Consider the following 23,884-nt stretch of genomic DNA (forward strand, 5'->3'; position numbering starts at 1 on the left):
AGCTTGTAGCATGAAAATGAAAATATACCATTTTTTTCTTTAAAAAAATCTACACGTTTCGGAGTAATAATGTTCTGTACTGTGAGTTCGAAACAAGAACCCTCCTTTTTACCAGATGTAAAAAGCTCAATGAGTACTCGAAATTGGTCATTTTTAAAGCGAATCATTAGTAGGTATATATTATTAACGTGTTTGTCTGGTCTTGATAAAACGAAAAGCAGCGCAGAGGAGATAAAAATGTGACGGCACACAGCATTGCTATTCGTTCGATAATAGGATAAACACGTGTTATAATCGCATTTATATTAGTTCAGTGGGCCTGTACGTATATTTGTGAGATTAGCTATCGTATCGCCCCTACCGGGCGTAAAGTACACCATAAACCTACTAATGTAAATGTTCCTTTATTAATATTATAAATGCGGATGTTTAGATGCATAAATATTTTTTGAAGGTATCTCCGGATCCCTGGATCTCGCTTAATTTTCGCACAGATGTAGAAAATAGTCTAGAAGAACACATAGGCTATTTATTAAGCTTGTTCTTAATTCCGCGCGGATGGAGTCTCAGACGACAGCTTGTTTTAACATAATTGACGATGACGAAAGCGATTGTCACAAATATTCATGATAGGCGTTACAACGTTCAAAAGTCCATGATTATTATTGCACAGAATGGTACATTCTTGCATAATACCTTTGAGAAATATGTTACGGAACAAAAAATATCTTATGGGATTTTAAAAGGAAATATTCGTGATATAAAACAAACAAGAACAGGTTATACAAAATATATAGTTTACCTGTTTAGTGAGTTTTGCTTACATTTATTCTATTTAACATTGGAAAATCCTAAATTTTTTGCGATAAATATTTATCAAGTTTTTGTTATGACTGTATCCATAAGCAAGATACGGTCACTATTTTCATGCCTCTTATTCTCTTTGAAAATAAAAAGGTAACAATATTTGTGTAGTTTTATAGTCAGTAAAACTTTATCCGAATTAATTAAAAGGTATGCAAATAATGAAAGCGGCATGAATCAACAGTTTGATGATGCATGATATAATTGTCCACACATGACATCACTAGCCGAATGTCAAGGTCATATCGAATTATTTACACAGACTCCTTAACGACTTTATTTATACGTCAGATCGATTAGGAATTTGTTTTTGAATTTTATTTCGTACAAACTGTCGCCCGCGACTCTGTCCATGCGGAATAAATAAACCTTAGTAGCTTGTGTTCTTACCGACTATGTTCTACATACTTGCCGAATTTTATCGAGATCCATTGAGCCGTTCTAGAGATGTAGATCTATAGATAGAGATCTAAACTTTCGCATTTTTATTATAATATTAGCAAGAAGAAAGGTATAGATTCCGCGCCTAATGATGTTCCGTGACGATTAATTCTATCTGTATTATTAATTCGAATCCATACCGCAACTAAAAACCGCTACCACCAGCGCCAAAATATTACGTCTCATAGCCAGTCCATTAGCAAATGTCAGTGCACAAAATAGTATAGAGTCCGGGAACTGGTATTGAAAGGAAGAATACTTTGAATTGTTTTTAATATACAACTAGCTAAAAGACAGACAAGTGTCTCTATATCGCGGCGATATCAATTGACAGGCGGATATGCGCATTATCCCGAGCTATAACTGATGCCCGCATCCATTGTGATCCCATTTATCGCTCGAGTAAGGAATTAGGCGTAATAATGCCTTACACTTCCCTTGACATCGTTCCCGACTCTGTATTGGTCAATCGTACTATGTCATTCACTCACTCAATGAACTAAATCACTGTTACTCAAATAGGAACAAATCAATGATGAAATTGCCTCAGAATCGGAATTCAAGTGACAAGACGGTGGCATAATAAAATTAAATAATTGTCTATGGAACTACTTTATTTTAGTTTGGTTTTTAATATTATACCAATTAAAAATAATCATGGCAACATCGTTTTTAGATTCGACTTATGGTGGTAATTAGCAATTTAATCCTAAGATTAGGGCTGTATTAAAAAAGTCGGCCATTCTTCGGTTCTAATACTCTCTGAATGTATTACGACATGACTTTGAAACATCTCATAATGATTAGAAACTTTGCAGTTAGCGTTGACAATCACTAACTAACGCCTTTGTACCTTTTCAGTGAACGGTTTTAGTATAAAACAGTAGAATCTAGTAATACGAACATTTTTTTATGTTTTACACACAAACGAAGACAGACTCTGGCTCCCCCAATTATTTCATCAGGCTTCGATTCTGTTTTGATGTGTTATCGTACCCCGACGTCGTTCGATTAACATCCTATTTATATTTATTATGCAATATTTTTTTTCATATGTTCTTCGAGAAAAATAATTTATTTTATCAAATGTGACTTACAAAAAACTTGACAAATCAAATTTGTGGCGGCTTCTTCCACAATCCATTTATAATGTTTGACGATAGTTAATGATTGCAGTTTAATAAAAAGGAGAACCCAGCTAAAATGGCAATGAAATAATTAAAAAAAAACCGACGAAGGAAAAATTTATGCCTTATCCTAAATTAAAAAAACTGAACGGTCGCTTGTTCGGTCCACAGAGCAGGAGATGCAGTGTGTATATAGCTGTAATCGTAACAATAATATTGAGGCTCGTACTCTGATACATTTAGCACAACGTGAACTGTTACGGTCTCGTGTACTCTGACCTTTATAGCGAAAACGAAAACACGAATATATTTCATTCGTTCCAAATCATTATATCAGACAATAATTTTAAATTATGTTGCAATGCATTGTAAAAGTAGAAAAGGCTATGTGATTGTATATTTTACGGCAAATTTATTTTTAAATCTAATTAGATATCGTAAACAAAATTCTGATCCTCGCCAAAAACTGACACCAATTTTCAAAAATAGAACCAAGAAAAAATTGCATGAACATTTCCATTCAATGTCGATAAACTCATCTTTCATTGTTTTTTTTATTTCCACCGTTAAACATTCAACGTTAATACTCTTCTCGGCAGATTAGATTGATTTAACCATTGCAGTTCAAGTTTTCTAGAAAGTAGGCCGTACCTATAAGTCTTTTCCGGCTTCGATATTTCAATATATCGTCAGAAATGTTTTTATATTTGAACCTGTTTTACCTTTGCTACGATTAGCAACGTCTATTTACATTTATGTTAATAACAAAAGTAAAAAAATCGTCTTCTAAGGTTAGTAGGCGACTAACTTCTGCAAAGCTATATTATGTTGCGCATGCGTAAACTTTGAATTTAGAAAGTTGTACTTACTCAAAACAGAAAAGTCCGTAATTACATCCATTTTTCATAAATCCACTAATGTTTTTGTTTTCACTTTGAATGGGTGTTTCAACCTGTCACCCATTTCTTTTGCACTATTTTGTGTCACAAATCCGGCGCAACGCGTCACCTATGCACTGATACATAATTAATCACATCACTTAAACCCTGCGATATCACAGCCTGGACATTTTTCCGTGTTTGTATTTAATTCAATGTGATCGCTGAACTATCACACTGGATTCATTCACCTCCTCGGGTCGTGCAGTCTCAAATGTCAATTATCAACTGTTAGTACCGAAACCAAGTATAAAGTACCGTTACAAAATATATCAACGACTTGAGCACAAATTAAAATGTTATTTCACTTAAACATTTTCGTAATCAAACTACAGCGTCGTAAGAATTCTTCTCAAAACTCCCACGGCATAAAAACAGTGGCGAAACGTCACCCCGACTAAACAGGTTTTGTTTTTTTTCTTGTGAACAGGTTCTACCACGTGATCAATAAAATCGACGTAGGACACCGTATCGCCGCTAGATGGCGTTCGTTGTATTAAACCTGAGAAAACGTAATTAAAATTCAGATTTACCACATTATTTTTCCGTAACAAACTAACCGTGAAAGTTTTATTGGCGTTAAAAATTCCTTGGAAATAGAATGTTTTATGTTGATTAGAACTTATGATAGGTTTTTAATAGAAATCGTAAAGATTACATAAATATTAATAAAACTATAGTACAGATAGTTTTATTGAAGCTAAAGTGAGGGTAACCGCAAAAAAGGTAGCTAAATAGTTACCCAATTTATATTCAAAGCATCTTTATTAAGTGAATAAGCTGCAGTCATTAGACAATAAAGTATAGAAGGAATGGACTGGGTATGATTTTTTATGGGAACTATAAATATATTAGTATCAAAAACTAAATTCAGAAGAGAAAATACCGGCGATAGACCATAGACATTGACACTATCCTATTGATTTTTATACAGTCATACGTCGCTTGGAAACAGTTTGACAAACAACAGCAGCATTATATTTAGGTAAGTAATTTATCGCATTAAATAAAAGGCAAACATTCAATTGAAATTTAAGTAATTCTTGCAAACCTATATTTAATTTACGCTTGAATACCTTGCTTCTTTAAAACAGTTTATATTGCTAAAAGAACTTTTAACTACTTTTCGCTCATTTCTTTAAGAAATAAGGTGTCGATAATACGAGATATATGATGATATTTATAGCGTCTTTTTGATTTTATTGTTGTAGAATCGAGACGGAATTAAGACTGCAAGATGCCGGAGTTAATAGAGCAGATGTACTGCTCACAGCAGATTGTTATTCCACCTAAGTTTCCCTACATACTAAAGCGATACTGCAAAGGTTAAGTATATTTGTTATTCTTTTATATTAATAGCTAGCTCGACTCCGTCCGCGCAGTATTAAAAAAACATAATTAATAGCATATGTGTACTGTACTACCAGACTATGTTCTACATCTATAACAAATGTCAATTAGATCCATACAGCTGTTCTTGAGATACCTTCAAACAAACATCCATCCACCCATCTTAACATTCGCATTTATAATATTATAATAAGATAATAAAAGTTAAAATGGGTCGAGTAAGGACCTAATTATGTAAGTTATTTAAAGGTTGAAAACCATTAAAGTATTATGAAGTTTATTTGAATTTTCAGCGGCCATAAAGACCCAGCCATACGATCTTCTGCGCTGGTCGTTTGAATACTTCAATGCGCTTGCGCAGCACAAACCACCTCCTGTCAAACTCCGGCTAGAGTACCCAGTCTATACTACTGAAGGTGGACTTACTCGAGGATGCTTGAAAGTCTTGGCTCAACAGGTACAATCTACGATAAGGAAAGATATTAATATTTTGGTTGTGATGCCAAAAATATTGTTAGATTTAGATTAGCGCCATCTATTGAAAAATTTTGACATTAATAAAACATGTTGGTATGTTTAGAAATCAACAAGAATGTAGCACGTTTAAAATAAACAGTGCTATGCCACCTCCGTGAATTTCGATATCTTTACTTTTCCAAAGATATGGGCGACTTTCTGTCGTTAAACAAATGTTAGGACAGTGGGAACTCTCGATTACAACATGTTACTCACACTCAACAGCTGTCAACAATGGAGGAAGTACCGTTGCCAGTGCTAAAGGCGGCGTGGCGCGGCTTCTGTTTAGACAACGAGGAGCTGCAGAGGATCCTGTGCCTCTGTGAAGTGTTTCAGCGCAAGGAGACTGTTCCATTCTTGCATTTTGTCGCGGTGGCTGCGGGATTGTTAACTAAGGTAACTGCTGGATTGATTTGTTCGGTAAAAAATAGCTAGTGGTATTAAACAATATAAATATATAACTGTTGCCCGCGACTCTGTCCCCGCGGATTAAAAAAAAACTTAATTAGTTGTCTATGCGTTCTTTCAGACTATGTTCTACATTTATGCCAATTTATAATATTAGTAAGAAGTAAAGCTGACGTTTCTATTCTGACCTATTTCTTTTTCATTATAATTTGATATTATATTATATTAAAAATATAATTGTCGATAGAACTTATTTTGCAATCCCTTACGCACTCAGTTATAAAAAGGTCTCCTTTGTATATTTAATTTGATAAACCTACTAAAAAACTCAGTTTTGGTTACTTAGTAAGTTACTTAGTAAAGACTTAGTGACTAAATATCCGTTATTGTTAAATGTTATACATAAGTAGATAATACAAACCAAAATTCAAATTATCTTTGCAGACATTAACTCATACAATGGTGTTGTTATGCGAGACTCTGAGTAAGGAACCGGATGGTGGTTCTGCAGCGATACCAGTGGAGCATTTTCTCTCTATGTACGCACTCCTCGCCCGTATGGATGCTTCGAAGGACGTCAAATATATCGACGGATATAGAGAAGGTTGGTTATACCGTGAGTTGCTAATGTCGAAGAAATTTTTTCATAGAGAACTAGCTGTCGCCCGCGACTCCGTAACGTCCGACTTTATAATGTTAGGAAGAAAATCCGACACTGTGTCGGTGTATCGACGCAACACTAGCCTTTTTAAAATATCAACGTTTATGTCCCCTCACTAATCAATCCGACTTGATAATAAAAACGCGACAATCGCGCCAAAGTATTCTATTAATTTCTAAAAATAAAAAGCCTATGTGTTTTATACTACGTTCTATATTTTCAGCGAGATCTGTTAAGACGGCGGAGATATCTTCAAACCATCCATCCATCTAAACATTCGCATTTATAATATTAGTAAGATGATAGAAATGACAATATGTTTTTGTATTTATGTTTTGACAACGAAATTTTCCAGTAAGACGTATCTACTTATCCAGTTCATTGTGACCTATTATAGCGTGCTTGACCAATTTTGAATAATTAAATTTCATTTGTGTTTTCGTAAGTCCTAATGTCAATTGTTTCTTAAATAAGACATTGCTCATTCACTTGTTTATGACATTAAATTTTTCTATACAAGTCTATGAGATATTGGAATCGAATTTATAGTTAGTAACATAAAAATGATTGTATTTTCTATAGGTTTTGCACCAGAGTCGGAACCTGAGTCTGTCAGCGAAGTCATAAAGTCTACAGATTCACCGATAGAAGACGTAATAATTTTTATTTTATAGTTATTTACTGCATGTATAGCACAAAATTTAATTTTTCACTTCACTTTTTTAGTATTATAAATGCAAGCTGTTCACCCTTTTGTAGTCATTTGATTTGGCACGTCGGTAACATGTATACTCTTGTGACTGACGTGCCAACTAAAGCACAGAACGTCTAGGTGTCATCTGATGATTTCTGGCAAGACAATGACTTGAAGAAAATAAGCATTATAGACGACAATGTGCCGCGTTCCGCAAGGATCAGTATGAAGTTGAATATGCCACTGATTGGGAAATTGGAAAGACCACCCTCGGTCGAGAGAGCGGGTCAGATTGAGCGAGAAAACTACTTGAGAGAGAGACAAGGTTGCTACATTCTAAACTAGAGTAGTTCGAATTCAATCACCAAGACATGTAGCTTTTTTTTTAAATATCTAGACCATAATTATATGTCTCTACAAGCGTGAGCTAGAATTTGATATTAGCGTAGTAAACACAAAGTTATTTTTTTTTTAATTGCACAAGAAAATGCCTTGATATTGTAATTCCTATAAAGTTTTTATGCATATGTTATTGTTTGTACAAATTAATTATTTTATTTGATAGTTTCATGATTTATTTTTTTAATAGATCGAACTTAACAACTACTGCCATCTAGTTTTCTGATTTGAAATAAAAATTTTGAACTTATAGCTGAATAATAAAAAAAAATTTTCAGGAAGAGCTGCGCCTGACCAAGAAGTTGATGTTAGTTTATATTTAATAACTTGTTTACTTAGTAATGTTAGGAAGAAAATTCGAAAACGAGCCAGTGTATTAACTCAACACTAGCCTTACTAAAATGTCGACGTTTGTGTCCCCCTCGCTAACATAATATAATATCTAAAAGTATTTACATAAAATATCATTAACATTATATACTTAGTTATAAACCTTAATTATATAAGAAGAGATAAGCAATAGTACATTGAAATATACTACCTTTATATTGTTTTTTTTTTTACAGCAAAAGCTTCGAGAAATAAGTGCTTCCAAGATGGGTCCTGAAGAAGCAGCAAAAAAAGGTTTGTTTATAAAATAAAATATCTGCACTCACAGCGGGAGCCAACTATAGAAAGGGTTTAGAATTACTGGCATAAATAACGTTTTTATTATGAAGTTTACACTTTTAGGAATAAATACAGGATTAAGTAAATATAATAGCGAAGTTCTTGATGAAATGTTTGCATAAGTGTCGCAGTTCCACTATTTCGTTATTTATTTATTTTTATTTATCACAAACAGATGTACAGGCAACGGAGAAGCAAGTCGAATCAAAGAAAGATGGAATAATTATAAATGTCTACGATGAGGAGGGTGAAACAATACCATACAAAATTTATGGTTATAATTTTTTTTTCACTTTTATTTTGTTTTAGTGGATTACGTAGACTCTTTGAAATCTATGTAATATGTATTTAATTGTGTATAGGTCAATCGAAAGTAGATGTAACCGTGGAAGAATATGAAGCAAAGAGTGATGTAGAAAATGAACAAGAAACAGAAAAAACTAACGAAGAAGAAGAAATGGCTAAAGTGGAAGAGTTTATTGCAGAAGTAATTTATATTGCTCTAATTTAAAAATATAGTTTGTTATTAGTAATGGAAATTAAAAATAACACTAAATTCATCACAAATGCATGTAGTATTGAGTCCAGTATTTTGTGCTTTTGGTTGTCTCATACGACCTAAATTCTTGTCTGAGGAATGATGGTCATGTGGTCGTTTAGATGTGAAGACGAAAAACTGACGTAACAGACGACAGTTTTGTTTCCCTCTTTGGTACTTCGAACCTCTCTTTTTTCTTTTATTTATTTTATTTAACTTTCATGGTAACCAGTGTTATGCAGCGCGTGAAGAGCGACGAGCAGACCTCGAGTTTACATTCGACGAGCTTGCCTTATTGGTCGATAAGTTTAAGACGGCTAACTATGATTTGGGTTAGATAATAATAACTATATCGTGTTCTTGTAGATTTAGCAGTTGTCGGAACTTCGTTTGCGTTTGCTCGTTATTAGCAATCAAGTAGCATTCAATTGTTTTAAGGGTGTTACTAAAATTAGAACGTTGGGTTAAAGATTTTCGGACAATCTAACTTTGAAGTATCATATACCATGGAACAACATTATTGTTATCTTGTTCATGATGACAATATTGTAACACAGATAATATCACGGGACTTTTGATTAATTGGTATACCTTTAGAAAACAAACGTAGCTATTTTAATACTAGTAAAATTGTTTTCTTTGTGCGTAGCAAATCTTCTTTACTAAAAATTGTTCTGGCCAATCCGTGTCCGTTCTAGTTATATCTTGGTGTTCCAGGTATGGTGGCTGGTAGGCAGATGTCGACGACTAGTGGGGAGTTCATCGTGGAGCACGTGGAGCGAGAAATTATGGAGAAAGTCAACGAACAGATTGATATATTACCGGATCCCTCGTTGAAGAAGAAAAAGGTAATTTAAGGAGGATCCCTTCAATCTTGCTAGTAGTACTAAGGTTTAGATGGATGGATGGGTGTTTGTTGAGGAGATATCTCTAAAACGGCTGAATAGATCTTTCTTAAAGAGAAGAATACGTAGGCTGTTATTTTTTTTAATTAGGCATAAACGGAGTCTCGACCATATTTTTAAACATTTCCAGGCTAAACCTGAAGAAGTAGCTATGGTACGGGATATCCTAAAGAACTTTATCGATGATAACATGGATGTTATTGTGCCTGAAGAGGAGGAAGTCGAAGAAGAAGAGCTGCCCATACCGACAGTATGTCGACTTTTAACACAATAACAATTATTATTTTAACTACTTAAAGTTTTTAGGAGGAATTAAAAAAAATGTGAGGTTGCCCTAAGTTAAAAGTGACTAGGCCGTTATCAAACCACTCTTACCCAGTGCTGCAACTGATCAACTTAACGCTAACAATCGTGGCTCTACTTGCTTGGTTTCCGAGACTAAAATTCCCGTTTAAAACATAGCGTTATCACTGGACAAAGATAAGGATAGGAATGATTATAATGTTTCATACAGAGAATTTTGTCTCGGGAATTCACGGTCAGTGATGTAAAAACCAGAGTAAAGCTTATATGTTGCTTAGATAATAAATGTGTACGCGGTGCCTGGTATCGGGCCGCCTGTGGATGAACACATCATCAAAGATGTAGAGGACTACGCCGCTGAAGTAGCGAAGGTGCAGGCCGAGCTCTTCATGCCGCGCAACATACGGCACTTTATGTGTCCACCTTTGGAGAAGTAAGTTTTTTTTATAAGGGGGCACATGTTTGCCCCCTTATAAAAGCGGGAACACCAAGGTGTTCAGCGAAGCTCGTGGACATCCGCAATACCAGAGCCGGCCAATAATTGCCGGCCTTTGAGAAGGTGATACGCTCGCTTCTTGAAGGGCCCTATGTCATAGCGGTTTACTATGAAAAGCACTGGGCTGTTAGATTTGTAATAAAAAATTTCTCTCTGTTTTTCATAGAGAATAAGCCAACTGAAAATATTTTTATACAAGTGCGGATAGCCATAGATAATGTCAGATAGGAAATTGCTAAAGAGGAAATGAGTTGTTTGGAATATGTGGGAAAAATGGGAAAAACAGTTACTGGGGAATTTGGGAACAATGTAAGTTGGTGAAGACTGCATTAGAGTCCTGATAAAGTCTTTAAGATGTAAAATCTTAGTCGTGCAACAAGAATTGGTAGACAAATTGGTCTGATTGGATCAGTCTTTTTAACATCGATTTTTTTATAGGTGCATTGAAAATGTACTCGAAAATACATCGACCAAAGAAGAAGTACCAATCAGCGGTGTCATCACGGACTAAATGCACGAAGTTTTCTTATCACATTGTTGAGTAATTTTATAATAGCAATAAATTATTGAATCTTTAGGATTTCCACAATTAATTGTATTTTCACGAAATTCGATTCAATAAAGATTTTTTTAATTATTTTTTTGGTAATATTTTTTATAATCGCATATAAAAGTTTGTTAACATTTTTGATAGTTAATATTTATTAGTTTATTGGACTAAGAACATAAGTTTCCAGTCTTCGTACTTTTCGTCTTAGGACTCTAGGGATATTACTCAAGGAGTGGGATTAAAATGAATAATTTAACAAAGATTAAAATAAAACAATTTGAACTTTACATTGTTTTTATTTTAATATATATGGAATAATAAATTAACCCCCCCTCAATGTATATACCAACCTATCACCAAAACATGTGGCTGCACGGACTATCCCTTACCCGCTTTGGCTAGGTCCAACATGGCCTCCCTACAAATATTAAAAAATTACTAACAATTTAATTTTGTTACATTTCAAAGCGATTATTTCTAGAAACTTTGTCAGTGGCATTATTTAATTTTGATATAAATATTACGTATTAGGTAACTATAAATGTCAAGGATGCCGTAAAGACCGAGCCAAACCGTCACCAGGACTATCAACCATTGAGCATTTTGTCAACCAGCACTTCATAACCTAACAATCCACCAAGATTTTGCAGATTTTATACCATAGCCATTAAACCACTGGCATCTATGCAAATAAAGTCGAAGCATTTCCACTTACACGATTTCCGAACAGATTTATCGACGCCATTTTGTTTAGAAATAAATTTCAATAAACAAATGCAGTTCCAAAAATCAATCAACTTACCATGAGTTTCCGTGTCCAAAACCACCGTTTAAAACATATTGTCATCTTTCTGTTTTATACAGAGCATTTGGTGTCAGAAACCCACGGTTAAATAACAATAACGTTAACAAATGTTTTTAATCTTAAAATGAAAATGTGAAAATCAGTTCAGAAATCGTAACATTCACACATAATATAGGTTCTACATTGTACATATGATAAAAAGAGAATTTATTTCACCACAGTTTATTTGGATTTAGCTCTGGGTTACAAAACTATATACATAATAATGCCTTGCACTAAATTGTATCCAAAACACTATTTCCACCAAACAATGCTTCATTAGAATTAAATAAGCATCCATGAACGCAAAATCTATACAAGCTCTCCATAATAATTAAAAAAAAAACAGACAAGATTTTTGTTCAAAATGTACATATAATATACTTACAAGCGAAAAACAAATTTCTATTCATTTATTCGCAAACTCGCCTTCGTTAGGAATCAACTCTTAAATTACACTAAGGGAACTTAAATTAGAAACAGAAATTGGAATCGATTTACATCGAATAACATATCGAGTTATAGTGACGTAGTCACTTATTGCAATCGTAATATCGGAAGTGATGGTTTATGGTACTACCCAAAAACATTAGGTATAATCCAAAACCGATACCAAATTTTATCAGCAATCGCTGTGCCAATTCCAACGCAAGACGAACTAAAGAGTCCTTCGCAAAACTTAAGTTATTAAAATGCTAACACTTAAACAATGTGTCGTATAAACTTAGGCAATACTTAACAATAACTTACACCAAACTGTGAGTATCCACTGTCGAAACTGACAAAATATTGTCATCTCTTTCATTCGCTAATGAAAAACAGAGACAACAATATATTGTATGGAAATTCATCAGTGAAAACTCACGGTAACGGATCTTGTCTTGTAAACATTGCTTGTATGGCAGATAAAGTTGTACATTAGTAAGATATAGTGTTCAATTAAATATAATTTATTACAAGAATGGATTAAGCGAGCACGTTTTCCATACATCAAAGTCCGCTAAGGAAGACTATCAGATTAACACGAATTAATTTAATTCTCGTAATATCCTTGATGAATTCGCATCACGATTAAAAATTTACATCTAGCGTATAATAAAGAAAATTTATAAGAAATGACAGCTGTAAAAAAAAAACGAATAATAAATAACTCTATTACTAAGGAAGCATGAAATGCAATATGGTACTCAAATACCCGTCTACGCAAATATGTTACCGATGAATAGTGAATGTTATCCTTTTATAATTTGTCTAGACAAATTGTAATCAGAATAAATGACAAAATATAACACGTCACGTTTTTAATTAATTACAATTTGACGAGGCAAATTACAAATGCCATTCGATATATCGATGATATATGTCTTCTGGAGCGAATTATTTAAAAAATTGTAGCGCATTTGTTTTAGAGTCAACCGTTTCTTTTCTACTAACAGCGCTTTTTATTCACTAAATATTCTCCTTTGATTTAAACACAATTCGTTTATTAATTCTGAAGCTAGCGATCCATTACATAGAATTTATAATCTTTTATTTTATATCATACTATTCATTAGCAGGATATATAAATTAATAAACAAATATTCTGTTTATTGCTTATTATAAATTTGGTTTTATACAACCACGGTTTTGGTAATTGTTATAGTTAAGAAAACTGAATGTATTTATCTCTTTTACAATTGCTTGTATAGATGTAAATTTTGTTATCTTTGAATAATCTTAATTAATCGACATTTTGAGATAAGGAAACTAAATTATATATCATTAGAAAGGAAATCATAATGTAATAAAAACTTTTTCAAGTTAAACTTCTTGCAGAGGCTAATTCTAATTACGATTTCTATTTTTTCAATGTTCTTAATATCGAAACGTTTTCTAGCATTCCATAACGACCGTTTGTGATGAATATTTCAAATATTTTAAATAATATTAATCTATATTAACTCAATTCCAACTTAATAATTTATCGGCTAAATTTTTATATTTTTGAGCTTTTATTTCTATTAAATAATGTACGAATTTGTAACCGATTTCAATTTAAAATAAATCATGTAAATGGAAGAATATCTAAAAATGTATAATAGGAATAAACAAATTATTTGCCTAGTTTTTTTTCTTATTATTTGTGTTAAAAAACGATCAACTCGAAAGTGATTAACAATTTAAAAATTGTAAAACTATTTAAAGATCGTAGATATAATGCTAAGATCGATAATGCTATCGAAACAATTATAATGAGGTTTTTTTTTAAATCCCAACAATAACCAATAACCTAATTTGTCCCAGAAGAAATAAACTAAAATAAACTTCCATTCAAACTTGTCACATATCTATCGATTGTAATTTTATTACGTTAAATTACAATAACATTAAATTTAATCAGTAGCCCATACATAACGTAACGACACACTATTTTAATTTGTTATTACTATGCGATAACAGGGTTTGACTATATTTGAAAATACTTATTGAGCTGAAATATAGATACAAAATTATTTGGAATCAACATTTTAAATATAACCAACGTTACAACAGAACTATCATCTAGCGCTCGAGAAGATAAAATTCGCTACCTAAAAAAAACCTTTCATACTGTCACAAATAACAATTTTTAGGGTTAATATAAGTCTCATCGCATCGTTTTCGTGGAAGCAAAAATTCAACAGCTCATATGAAGCTTATAATAAGAGAAAAATATCCCTAAACCGATTTATTTGCCGTTATCTTATTAATATCTATTGGTGTCAACTTTCGCGGGTTTTTGTCCGGCCGCCATCTTGTAACAAACGTCAGCGTGAAATTAATGTACTTTGATCGCAGCGAATACGGAAGCATATTCATAGTCAACGATGCGTGCTTTTAAAGTTGAAAAGCGCGCAGCATCAAGCGATGGCCACCAGGAGGCGAGCGGCGCGCGTTAGATAGTCAACTATGCGGCGCCAAATGTTCCGCAGCGCGTCAGACCGGCTGAACAGGAATCTCCACAGGAACAACACGGTCGCCACTTGAGTCACAATGTGCACTATATGTAACCTGTCAAATTAAATCACATTAATAAACTACCTATTTCTTAAAAAGTTCTCGTTCTAATTCGTCGTATTTTTGTGTATCGTACCTCCGCAGCAGAGAGCGCGACTTGGGCAATGTGTCGGGGCTCTCCTTGAAGAGGAACCTCCGAATGCCGAGCACGTAGGACTCGATGTAGGCGTCCCAGTCGATGTTGGTGACGTCGAAGTCGAAGGTGGCGCGGTCGTCGGCGGCGAGCGTGCCGCACAGCGCCTGCACGTTCTCGTCCGCGAACGCCCACTGGCGCGTCGTGAAATACTCCAAGCACGCAGACGCCTTCTCTAGTTTGTTCTGAACGCGGACCATCCTACAAATTACAAAATATGCTAGTTTATAAATACAAAGTACAAAAGTCAAATTTTTAAGCAGTTTTTGTTTTTGTTACAGAAAATATTACGAATAGATTTTTTTAAAACAAATAGGTGATAATTATTTCGCTAGAGAATTTGCTTCGTTCACTTGAATATATTCATACATAGGCTTGTTGCCGGTGGCGCGGGAGACGAGGTCCATGAGGTGCGCGGGCAGGCGATGCTGCAGCAGCGACAGCGCGCCGTGCTTCAAGCGGTTGCCTGTGATATCACCACCCGGATACCACACCACTTCACCTACACAAACACAATAAATATCATTGATACAAGAACCATTGAATTATTGACCATTTAGTATGTTCTGTATGGGAATGTAAAAGCTACAACTGTGATAGATCTGGTTTAGATTTAGTTTGAGAAATCTATGCTAGGGGTCGCTTGGCACTCTGATTAATTCTGAGTGCAACAGTTTGTAGATAAATTTTAAGCGTGTGCAATTAATGTTGGATAACTCACTGAATGGGTGTTTTCTCATATACTTGAAGCTGGTCTTGACGAAGCGCTGCCACGTGATCGGGTTCTGCTGGCCGGTGCAGCAGTTGTACACCACCACGCCCTCGCCACTGACCACACACAACACTTACACATTATTACACAATCTATACAACGAGTTATGCTACAATAAAACATGCTAACATAAAATTCCCAACTGCTCTCATCAGGATAAGAAATTTTATCAAGATTTCGCGTGTTCGAATAAATCGTTTCGAAGCATCAGATGTGATATCTGCAAAGCGCTGGATGGTCAAAAAATCTAACAATGTATATAAAAATCAATGTAACCGTTTGAAATGCGTCCTCCAGGCGCAGACAATCATGAGGTTGATGACTGTATCGACAGGCACGAGGTCAGCGACGCGTCCGCCTGTACCCAACATCGTGCGGAAGATGCCCTTGCCCACAGCTGCGATTATACCATTGGGACCATTCCAATTGTCCACCCAACCCTTTACTGGCTCCCGGAGTGAAGATAGCACTACAACAATGAATTTATATTATTAAATTGACCCGAAAAACAGAAAAATGTAACCTAAACCATCTAAACTTCATCTAATCTTTTCCCCACCTTCCCCCAATCTGAGGATGGAGCACTCTTTTTTTCAATCGAGCATCATTCAATTCACTCGTCACCTTCTAAATTTGACATTTTTTGATAACCATTAAATATGTCATCTTTATTTGTAATGGTTTATGACAATGTTGATGGAACAAATATGACAAAGAATACGATTCGTCTATTATAGTCTTTCCCAAAGTAGGCGATAACGCCCTTGTGGGCGCTGCAGGTGTCAAGTTGCGGGTTATAGTAAAAGTTTCGTTTAGAATTCTCCGTTAATATACATATATAGGTCACAATAATTAATTAATTTTATTTGAAGTTATAGTGGTTTTTAAATGTCAAAATATGGGGGCGCTAAAAAAAATATTTATTCTCAAAGTGGACAGTAGACAAAATAAGTTTGAGAACCACTGGTCTATTAGATGCTTCAGCTATTAGACGACACATAATAAAACAAATATCGCTTTCACATGTTTATAATATAGTGAGAGGACACAATACTTTCACTTTAAAGATAGCCCATTGATGTTTCTAGTAGTTTAAAATATTTTGACTCAAACGACAAAAATAGTTACATCTGTAAAGAGATATAATAGCCAATGTAACTATTTTAAACTTGTTTATAGTATTTTAGTATAATATAAAAGAGTGTAACTCACCTATGGATGGTCTCACAATGGCGACAGGTAAGTTACCACATTCCTTTATGAGCATATCTTCTGCAAGAGCCTTTGTGAATGTGTACGTGTTAGGCCTGTCTCCTGGAAATGGATTGAAGGTAGATTGATAAAAAACGTTACGTAACAAATGTTAGGATGGGCCTTACGTAAGTTATAACAAGTTAAAATGTCAAAGATTAGCAAACTGACATATTTCAATAGAAATCGTTAAAATTTTGTAGCCTCAAACTTTCGACTATTATTTTTACAATATGATTTTTTTAAAATAACATTAGTTTTATTATCTGTCTACTTTCTTTGCACATGACATTAACAAACATGTGACATTGTCTCCTAGAAAGACGAATTTTGTCAAAATTTCACAGATTTCTTATACTGTCTGTTCATATCCTTTGAATAAAGGAATCAAAGACGTGTGTTCTATGGTTCGCGAGCAACTAATATTTATCATGTACCCACATACCTACTAAATCCGGTGTGATCCTATCAACTAGATCATCAGGCAGAGTTTGAACAAGTGTGACGACATGTTCGGGATGCGCAGGCGGCGCGTACACGGTCTCTTCTACCTGCTCCCGCTCGCAATTGCAGTATGCCGTTGATACATGCACCAGAGCCTGAAGAACGGTGATAGTGGATAGTGGAATTAATCAAAATGTTTTTATTACAAGTTAGGGGTAGAGTCGAATTGTTAGGGCCAATCTATCACTTCTTCTTCTTCTTGAGGTGCCTCTCGGACTAGCGAAGGTTGGCGATCAGTTCTCCATATTTTATTATCTGTCTACTTTCTTTGCACATGACATTAACTATAGCAGAGGCAGAGGCTATAGCGGCCTTGAAGTCTAAATAACTTCTTAAAAGTCTAATGCTGAAGGCAACGGGAAACCACTGCATAATTGATTCCCTAGTCATCAGTTCACCATGGAAATCTATCACTGCGGGAACAATTGACCAAAAGAGGATAAAAGAACACGGTATACCATTTTTGACTTCGAACTTGCCATCCTTTTCATTCACGTTGAAAAAATTGAGATAACAATAATATCCATATTACATGTGATACGACAATAAAAATTCACGGTAAGTTAATTCAAGGTCCTAAAATATTGTTTTTGTTCTCGCTCTCTCTGCTTATTTGTTATATGTGTGTCTCACCTCAAGTCCCAGCATGCGGTGGCACAGCTGCACCAGCTGTTGCGTGCCCAGCATGTTGATTGTAACGGACAGCTTCAGTTTCTCGTCGAACTTCACCGTCGCCGCCGAGTGGAACACAACCGACACCTGAAAACAAGAATTTTATTATTTCACTATATTTCCTTATTCATTTATTTTACTTGTTTAGTACATAATATATATAAATATTACATGATGTAACAATGTGTAGAAGCGCTTCAGAGACCGGAGAATTCCCACGATTCAACACTAATATGCTATCAGTCACTATTGTATACAATTCTGTATCAAGCTAGATAAAATCTTTGTTTCTATTGCAGTTTACCTTCTGACATAGCATAGCCTGGTCCGCGGGACTGATGCCCAGTTCTGGTTCTGTGATGTCGCCAACAATCGGCACGATCTTGTTCAGCTCCTGTGGCCGCTCCTTTCTCAATGTTTCGAATAACTGAGGAATTACATCGAATTTTTTAGTTAAATAGAATACCAATATATCGGACAACGCCTAAAAACCCTATATTATAGATGCAAATGTTTGGATGTCTGTTTGAAGGTATTTCCAAAACTCATAAGGATCTCGCTGAATTATGCCATAAATAGAACATGATGCGGTAGAACATATAGGTTACTTATTAAGTTTATTTAATTCCGTGCGGACGGAGTCGCGGGCCACAAATAGTCTGTCTTTATTTTGAAGTTTTAGATATTCATTCTTCACATAATAATAAATCAATTCTTTACTGTTTATAAATTTAATTATTGCATTGAAATTAATGATGTATTAAAGGCGAAAAATAAAACGTGTCTTTTTTCGTTAGAATCCAGTAAATGAGAATAATATTAAGGTTAACTTACAGGTGACTGTGTGAGTTCAGTGAGACGAGAGGCGACATCTTGTCCACGTTTAGGCCGCATCAGGAGATAAATCTTCTTAATCTTTGGACAACTTCTCAATAACTTCTCGACAAGCACCTGAAATAAAAAAAAAAGTTTTTAGGTTAATTGAGATACAGTACAATCGTAGAATAATATCCAAGTGCCAACCGAAAAACGGACAAGTTACGTACTATTGTCGTTTGTGGCATAACATAACTTTTGGCTTATTTCAGGTTACCTCTACTCTCATTCAGATCACGATCGATCAATCGAAATAAGATACGGTATTTACTGAAGACAAGTTCAAACTAGAATTAATTTACTACACCGGATAACAATTGTATTTTCGCATTGTATTATATTAAAGGAAGGTTACACGGAAGATAAATCTTACTGCTACAGTTCCGTGGAACCGCTTACGTTTTATCCCTAACCGTGAGTTTTCACTGTACACACAGTAGTACAAAACATTCTGTCAGTTTTTTCAAAGAAATTAAGAGCAATGAAAATATGTTTTTAGCAGTGGAAATCCATGCTAAAATAAACTTGCTTTGGGCGCCTGCTCTAAATTAATAAAAATCATCTTAGTTTAGCCTCAGAGGGAGTTAAAATCAATTTTATAATATCTTATTTTATGGTCACTATGATTCTTCTTCCAGTACACGATATTCACTACGTAGCGATAAGAGCTTAAAGTTTTGTTCTGTTTGTAATGTTTAATAATTCATGTTTATTGTTGGGGTATTTATGAAGTTATTTTATTGTATTTAACACTAATGAATATCGTTATATTATATTCCCAAGTAGGATTGGCAACAGGCAGGCGGCCGGTCGTAAAATTAATCCAAAACCTTTAGGTTTCTAACACCCTGCGCGCCGACTTCGCGTGAGTGAGATAAGGTCTGGGTGATGCTGATTCTGTTTCACCCCTGATAGTTTTTTTTTTAAACAATACATATAAATGATAATAATAACATTTTGAACATAAAATCCTTCATAGCAATACGCTTGTCACGTAAATTACCATATTATGATGATATAAATTTTATTTGTAAAACTTAAATTACTCCAACGTGCAGATTTGCACAACACGCGAATGAAAAGCTATCAATTATGCCGTTTAATTCAATTTATTGCTTTCATATAATTGATTATCGTCAATTATTTAGAAAAATTATACATCACATCGTATTATGCCTTTTTTGCAAATCAATTTTTCGAATAGGAAATGACAGATAGAAATAAGAAAACAAATTTTGTAAAATGATAACCCATCGTCTCTTAATCTTACTAATATTATAAATGCGAATGTTTAGATGGATGTATCGATGGATGTTTGTTACAATCTATCTCCAGAACGGCTTTATTGATCTTTATGAAATTTGGAATAGATGTAGAACATAGTCTGGAAGTACACATAGGCTAATAATAAAGTATTTTCTTAATTCCATACGGACAAAGTCGCGGGCGACAGCAAGTGATTTAATAAAGCTTTAGAGTTAATGATTGTTACTGCCGTTGGTTTCTACAGATATAATCTAAGTGTAATTTTTTTTAAGTTTCCTTTTAAAACTAGTAGTCGACCACGATTTCGTCCCTGCGGAGTTAATAAATGTATGTGTTCTTCCACACTATGTTCTACATCTGTGCCAAATTTCAGCGAGATCCATGCAACCGCTCTTGAGATACCTTGTAACAAACATTCTTCCATCTATGTAAACTGTCGCATTTTTTTTTATAACAGAAGGGGGCAAACGAGCAGCGAGAACACCGAGGTGTTCAACGACGCCCATAGACATCAGCAATACCAGAGGAACCGCAGATGCGTTGCCGGTCTTTTAGTTGGTGATAAGCTCGCTTCGCATTTATAATATCAATAAGATAAAGGAGAGAAAAAAATATTTAATTACTTTTGAAATATAATATTTTATTCATTATCTAATCCATTAATATCCTTCTAAATATTATCAGAATAAAAATACAAATATTAATGGACATTTATTTTTATTTAAAAATATCAAAACTGCATAAAGTATATCTATTGATAATCACGATCACATATCCTTTACATAAAAAACACACACACACAAACACACACACACACACACACACACACACACACAAACACATACACACACAGAAACAGACAGATAAATTTAATTATTAATTTACATGACAACATCAATATAAGGAAGCGTCTTGCAAATATAATAACATATTAAAAAACAAAATACACGATAAAAGTGTTGTAAAATATGTAAATTTAAAAAAAAATACGAAGTGAAAATATTATTTTTATTATTATTTTATTACATCTCACGACGTGTAGTTGTTAGGTAAATTCTCAAGGATTCTATAAGCAGTGTTATTTCTCTAACAGACAAAAAAAATATCCTTTCTATTAGAGCCAGCTATCATCTTCCTGCCTTACGGCACTCCTTGGTAGAAGTATGGATGAAGACACTTCTTCTTCCATACTTCTCTATCTATCGTCATATCTGAATATACATAAATAAGACATGTATATTTGTATTGTTATTGTTAAGAAGAAAAACCCGACACTGTGCCGGTGTACCGGTGCAACACTAGCCTTATTAAAATATCAACGTTTATAATCACTCACCCTCGCTAATCAATCTGACACTTGACTGGAAAACCAAAGCCCGCCGTTTGGCCTAAATGATTTTAACTAATAGTGTCTTAATGTAACGGATTATCTCAAAAACTGTTGAACTGATTTAAAGAAATCTTTTCCCATTAGAAAGCTTTATCAATGAGTCTCAAAGACTGTATTTAATGCTAAATTTTCTTTTAAAGTCACGAGCAAAAGTTTTGATAGAGTAATACTTACGATATAGTTACAATCATTTTTCGAAGCCTAATGGTTAAGTGGTTGGATTTCCAATCATGTGGTCGGAGTTTCGAATCCCACCATTCGACTATTATCGTTAAAATCGTACAAGTAATATTAGTAAATTAACAAAAATCTGCTATTTTTTTTTAGTAAAAACTAAAAAAAAAATCTGCTGCGAATAACTTGTTTTTTTTTGGAGAAATTTACACATTGCTGTGGTTACTTTATATCAGCTTAAATCCTTAATGGTTTGACACTTGGTTATTTTTAAGTGTATTTGAAAAACCGAAAACATAATAAAATTAATTAAAGAATATTTTACGCTCTCCGATTTTTGCTTTTTTTTTAATAAAAATGCATCAATATTTTTTTTGTTTTTAAAATATTAGCAGATTTTTTGTAAATTTACTAATATTTCTTTCACCATTCCAACTAAGCTGTATGCTTGTGCTAGGATATGGTTTACGACAATAGTCGAATGGCGGGATTCGAACCCCCGACCTCGTGATCGGAAATCCGTATCCTTCAACATTACATCTAAATTACATTGCCAGAACTATAAAGTGGAACTAAAACGAGCTAAATAAAACGATCGTTTACAAAAAATTGTATATGGAAATATTTAAAAAAAGATGGATGTCGCCGCGGCAACACAAAAACCTACTTTTATTGACAGAATGTATGTAAGTATGTCACGGTTGCAGATTCAATCGTTACCTTAATCAAGAATAGGAAAGAAAGCTCCTTTTCAAAATATTTTAATTTTCAATATCGTATGTAAACCTACGAGGCTACGTGTATGGTAATCCTTATTTTAAAAAGAGGCATAAATCTAATATCAGAATTTATTTTTTTAAATTTCTCTGATTTTTAATCGAATCGAAAAACTCATCGCAATAACGCTTCATACAAGCGAGGACAAACAACGTAATTTTATTGTTTATTTTCATAATTATGAAACTTAAAAGGCCAAAACTTCATTATTATTGTATATTTCTTATAGCTTTTTTTAAGTACTTAAAAAGACTCACCTTTCCCATAAAGCCTGTACCACCAGTAACAAAAACAGACTTGTCCGCATAAAATTCAGCAACTGGAATGTATTCTTGGCTGCCAGGCCCAAAATGGCTGCCGGAGAAACAAGACGCCATCTTTGTCCCGCGTAACTGTCAAAAATATTCAAACGCCTCTCCGAGTCGGAATTGCAGAAGGCATCAAAGTGATTTCAATTATCTCTGACTTATAACGCATGTGCGTGTTTTATCTTTGTTGTCCTTTTTGAAGGAAATTCTTTTTCTTTCTTATCAGTTTATCTATCACTTCATCAGTTAGCTAGCTAGATTTCACTTCCGCATTGCGTCTAGGAATCATCTGCAACAAGAAAAAAGAATGTTATATTACTCTGATAGACTTTATTCAAAAGCTGTTTTTTACAAGAGTTTAGTATTTATTAATTACAATAATATACATAAATAATAATTATAATTACCATAATAAATTAAATATATGAATTTTAAAATATTCCTTATATTATAATAATTTTATTAGCAAAACATATATGTTTCACAACCATTTATCTTATTTACTTGGTTAAAATTATGGGTCATATTTCAATTATCGATACGAACGTTTAAGTAAGAATCGATCAAATTAGTCTTACTAATATTATCATAGATAATTTTTAGATGGACGGATGGATGGATATTTGTTTGAAGGTGTATCCAGAACGGCTGAACAGATCTCGATGAAATTTGATATAGATATAAAGTATAGTCTGGAAGAACACATAGGCTACTAATTATGTTCTTTTAATTCCGCGAGGACGGAATCGCGGACGACCGCGAATAAGAGTATATTCTTTAAAGATGCGATGATTGAGAATTTGTGTAACTTTGAATAAGAGATTTAGAAGAGGTAGGACCGTTAAATTCTCCTTTTCTATTTTTTTCTTTTTCAAAGACAATGAGATCGATGGCCGTATGTGGTTTTATACGTGCGTTTGCACTGTTAACACTGGTATAAAAACCTATGGCACTGGGTTTCCACGATAAAGAAGCGTTATGAACGTTGTAAGAAAAGTGAGGGTAAGTCTGAAATAATG

At 33.9% G+C, this 23,884-nt stretch overlaps 3 protein-coding genes across 10 annotated transcripts in view; 1 reads left to right on the top strand and 2 right to left on the bottom strand.

The window, feature by feature from the left end:
• Positions 1 to 3,768, bottom strand: part of LOC106124574 (uncharacterized) — a 32,243-nt gene extending 28,475 nt beyond the window's left edge. For both annotated transcript variants that reach the window (XM_013321393.1, XM_013321392.1), the window contains exon 1: positions 3,302 to 3,768. In XM_013321393.1, coding sequence (XP_013176847.1) covers positions 3,302 to 3,332 — 31 coding nt within the window. In that variant the 5' untranslated portion in view covers positions 3,333 to 3,768. The remainder of the gene's footprint in view (positions 1 to 3,301) is intronic.
• A 365-nt stretch (positions 3,769 to 4,133) lies between these two features.
• On the top strand, positions 4,134 to 10,924 carry LOC106124999 (uncharacterized). Of its 4 annotated transcripts, XM_013322081.1 has the most exons (16): positions 4,135 to 4,355; positions 4,582 to 4,695; positions 5,014 to 5,177; positions 5,462 to 5,632; positions 6,089 to 6,248; positions 6,888 to 6,958; positions 7,138 to 7,324; positions 7,677 to 7,705; positions 7,965 to 8,022; positions 8,243 to 8,341; positions 8,430 to 8,554; positions 8,838 to 8,937; positions 9,323 to 9,453; positions 9,641 to 9,760; positions 10,092 to 10,246; positions 10,748 to 10,924. In XM_013322081.1, the coding sequence occupies exons 2-16, from the start codon at positions 4,608 to 4,610 to the stop codon at positions 10,818 to 10,820; spliced, it is 1,731 nt and encodes a 576-aa protein (XP_013177535.1). In that variant the 5' UTR covers positions 4,135 to 4,355; positions 4,582 to 4,607; the 3' UTR covers positions 10,821 to 10,924. The 4 variants fall into 4 exon arrangements, with proteins under 4 accessions (XP_013177536.1, XP_013177535.1, XP_013177537.1 ...); XM_013322082.1 differs by lacking the exon at positions 8,243 to 8,341 and having other exon boundaries at positions 4,134 to 4,355; XM_013322083.1 differs by lacking the exons at positions 7,138 to 7,324; positions 7,677 to 7,705.
• Positions 10,925 to 13,816: 2,892 nt separating this feature from the next.
• LOC106124798 (fatty acyl-CoA reductase 1) overlaps positions 13,817 to 23,884 on the bottom strand; it is a 29,379-nt gene continuing 19,311 nt past the window's right edge. For all 4 annotated transcript variants that reach the window (XM_013321770.1, XM_013321768.1, XM_013321767.1 and 1 more), the window contains exons 2-12: positions 22,815 to 23,154; positions 18,909 to 19,025; positions 18,379 to 18,501; positions 18,036 to 18,161; positions 17,344 to 17,497; positions 16,860 to 16,961; positions 15,924 to 16,116; positions 15,597 to 15,703; positions 15,245 to 15,377; positions 14,819 to 15,076; positions 13,817 to 14,736 (exon numbers count right to left, since the gene is read on the bottom strand). In XM_013321770.1, the coding sequence (XP_013177224.1) occupies positions 14,586 to 14,736; positions 14,819 to 15,076; positions 15,245 to 15,377; positions 15,597 to 15,703; positions 15,924 to 16,116; positions 16,860 to 16,961; positions 17,344 to 17,497; positions 18,036 to 18,161; positions 18,379 to 18,501; positions 18,909 to 19,025; positions 22,815 to 22,934 (1,584 nt within the window). In that variant the 5' untranslated portion in view covers positions 22,935 to 23,154 and the 3' untranslated portion in view covers positions 13,817 to 14,585. The remainder of the gene's footprint in view (positions 14,737 to 14,818; positions 15,077 to 15,244; positions 15,378 to 15,596; positions 15,704 to 15,923; positions 16,117 to 16,859; positions 16,962 to 17,343; positions 17,498 to 18,035; positions 18,162 to 18,378; positions 18,502 to 18,908; positions 19,026 to 22,814; positions 23,155 to 23,884) is intronic.

Source organism: Papilio xuthus, unplaced genomic scaffold (assembly GCF_000836235.2).
Source record: "Papilio xuthus unplaced genomic scaffold, Pxut_1.1 DF825946.1, whole genome shotgun sequence".
NCBI lineage: Eukaryota > Metazoa > Arthropoda > Insecta > Lepidoptera > Papilionidae > Papilio > Papilio xuthus.

What these genes read in the sequence shown, in the direction of transcription:
- LOC106124999 (XM_013322081.1), top strand. Translation starts at nt 4,608, where the DNA reads ATGCCGGAGTTAATAGAGCAGATGTACTGCTCACAGCAGATTGTTATT. An exon ending in TGAAAGTCTTGGCTCAACAG is followed by an intron (nt 5,178 to 5,461) that starts GTACAATCTACG and finishes CACACTCAACAG; the next exon opens with CTGTCAACAATGGAGGAAGT. An exon ending in TGGAAGAGTTTATTGCAGAA is followed by an intron (nt 8,555 to 8,837) that starts GTAATTTATATT and finishes CATGGTAACCAG; the next exon opens with TGTTATGCAGCGCGTGAAGA.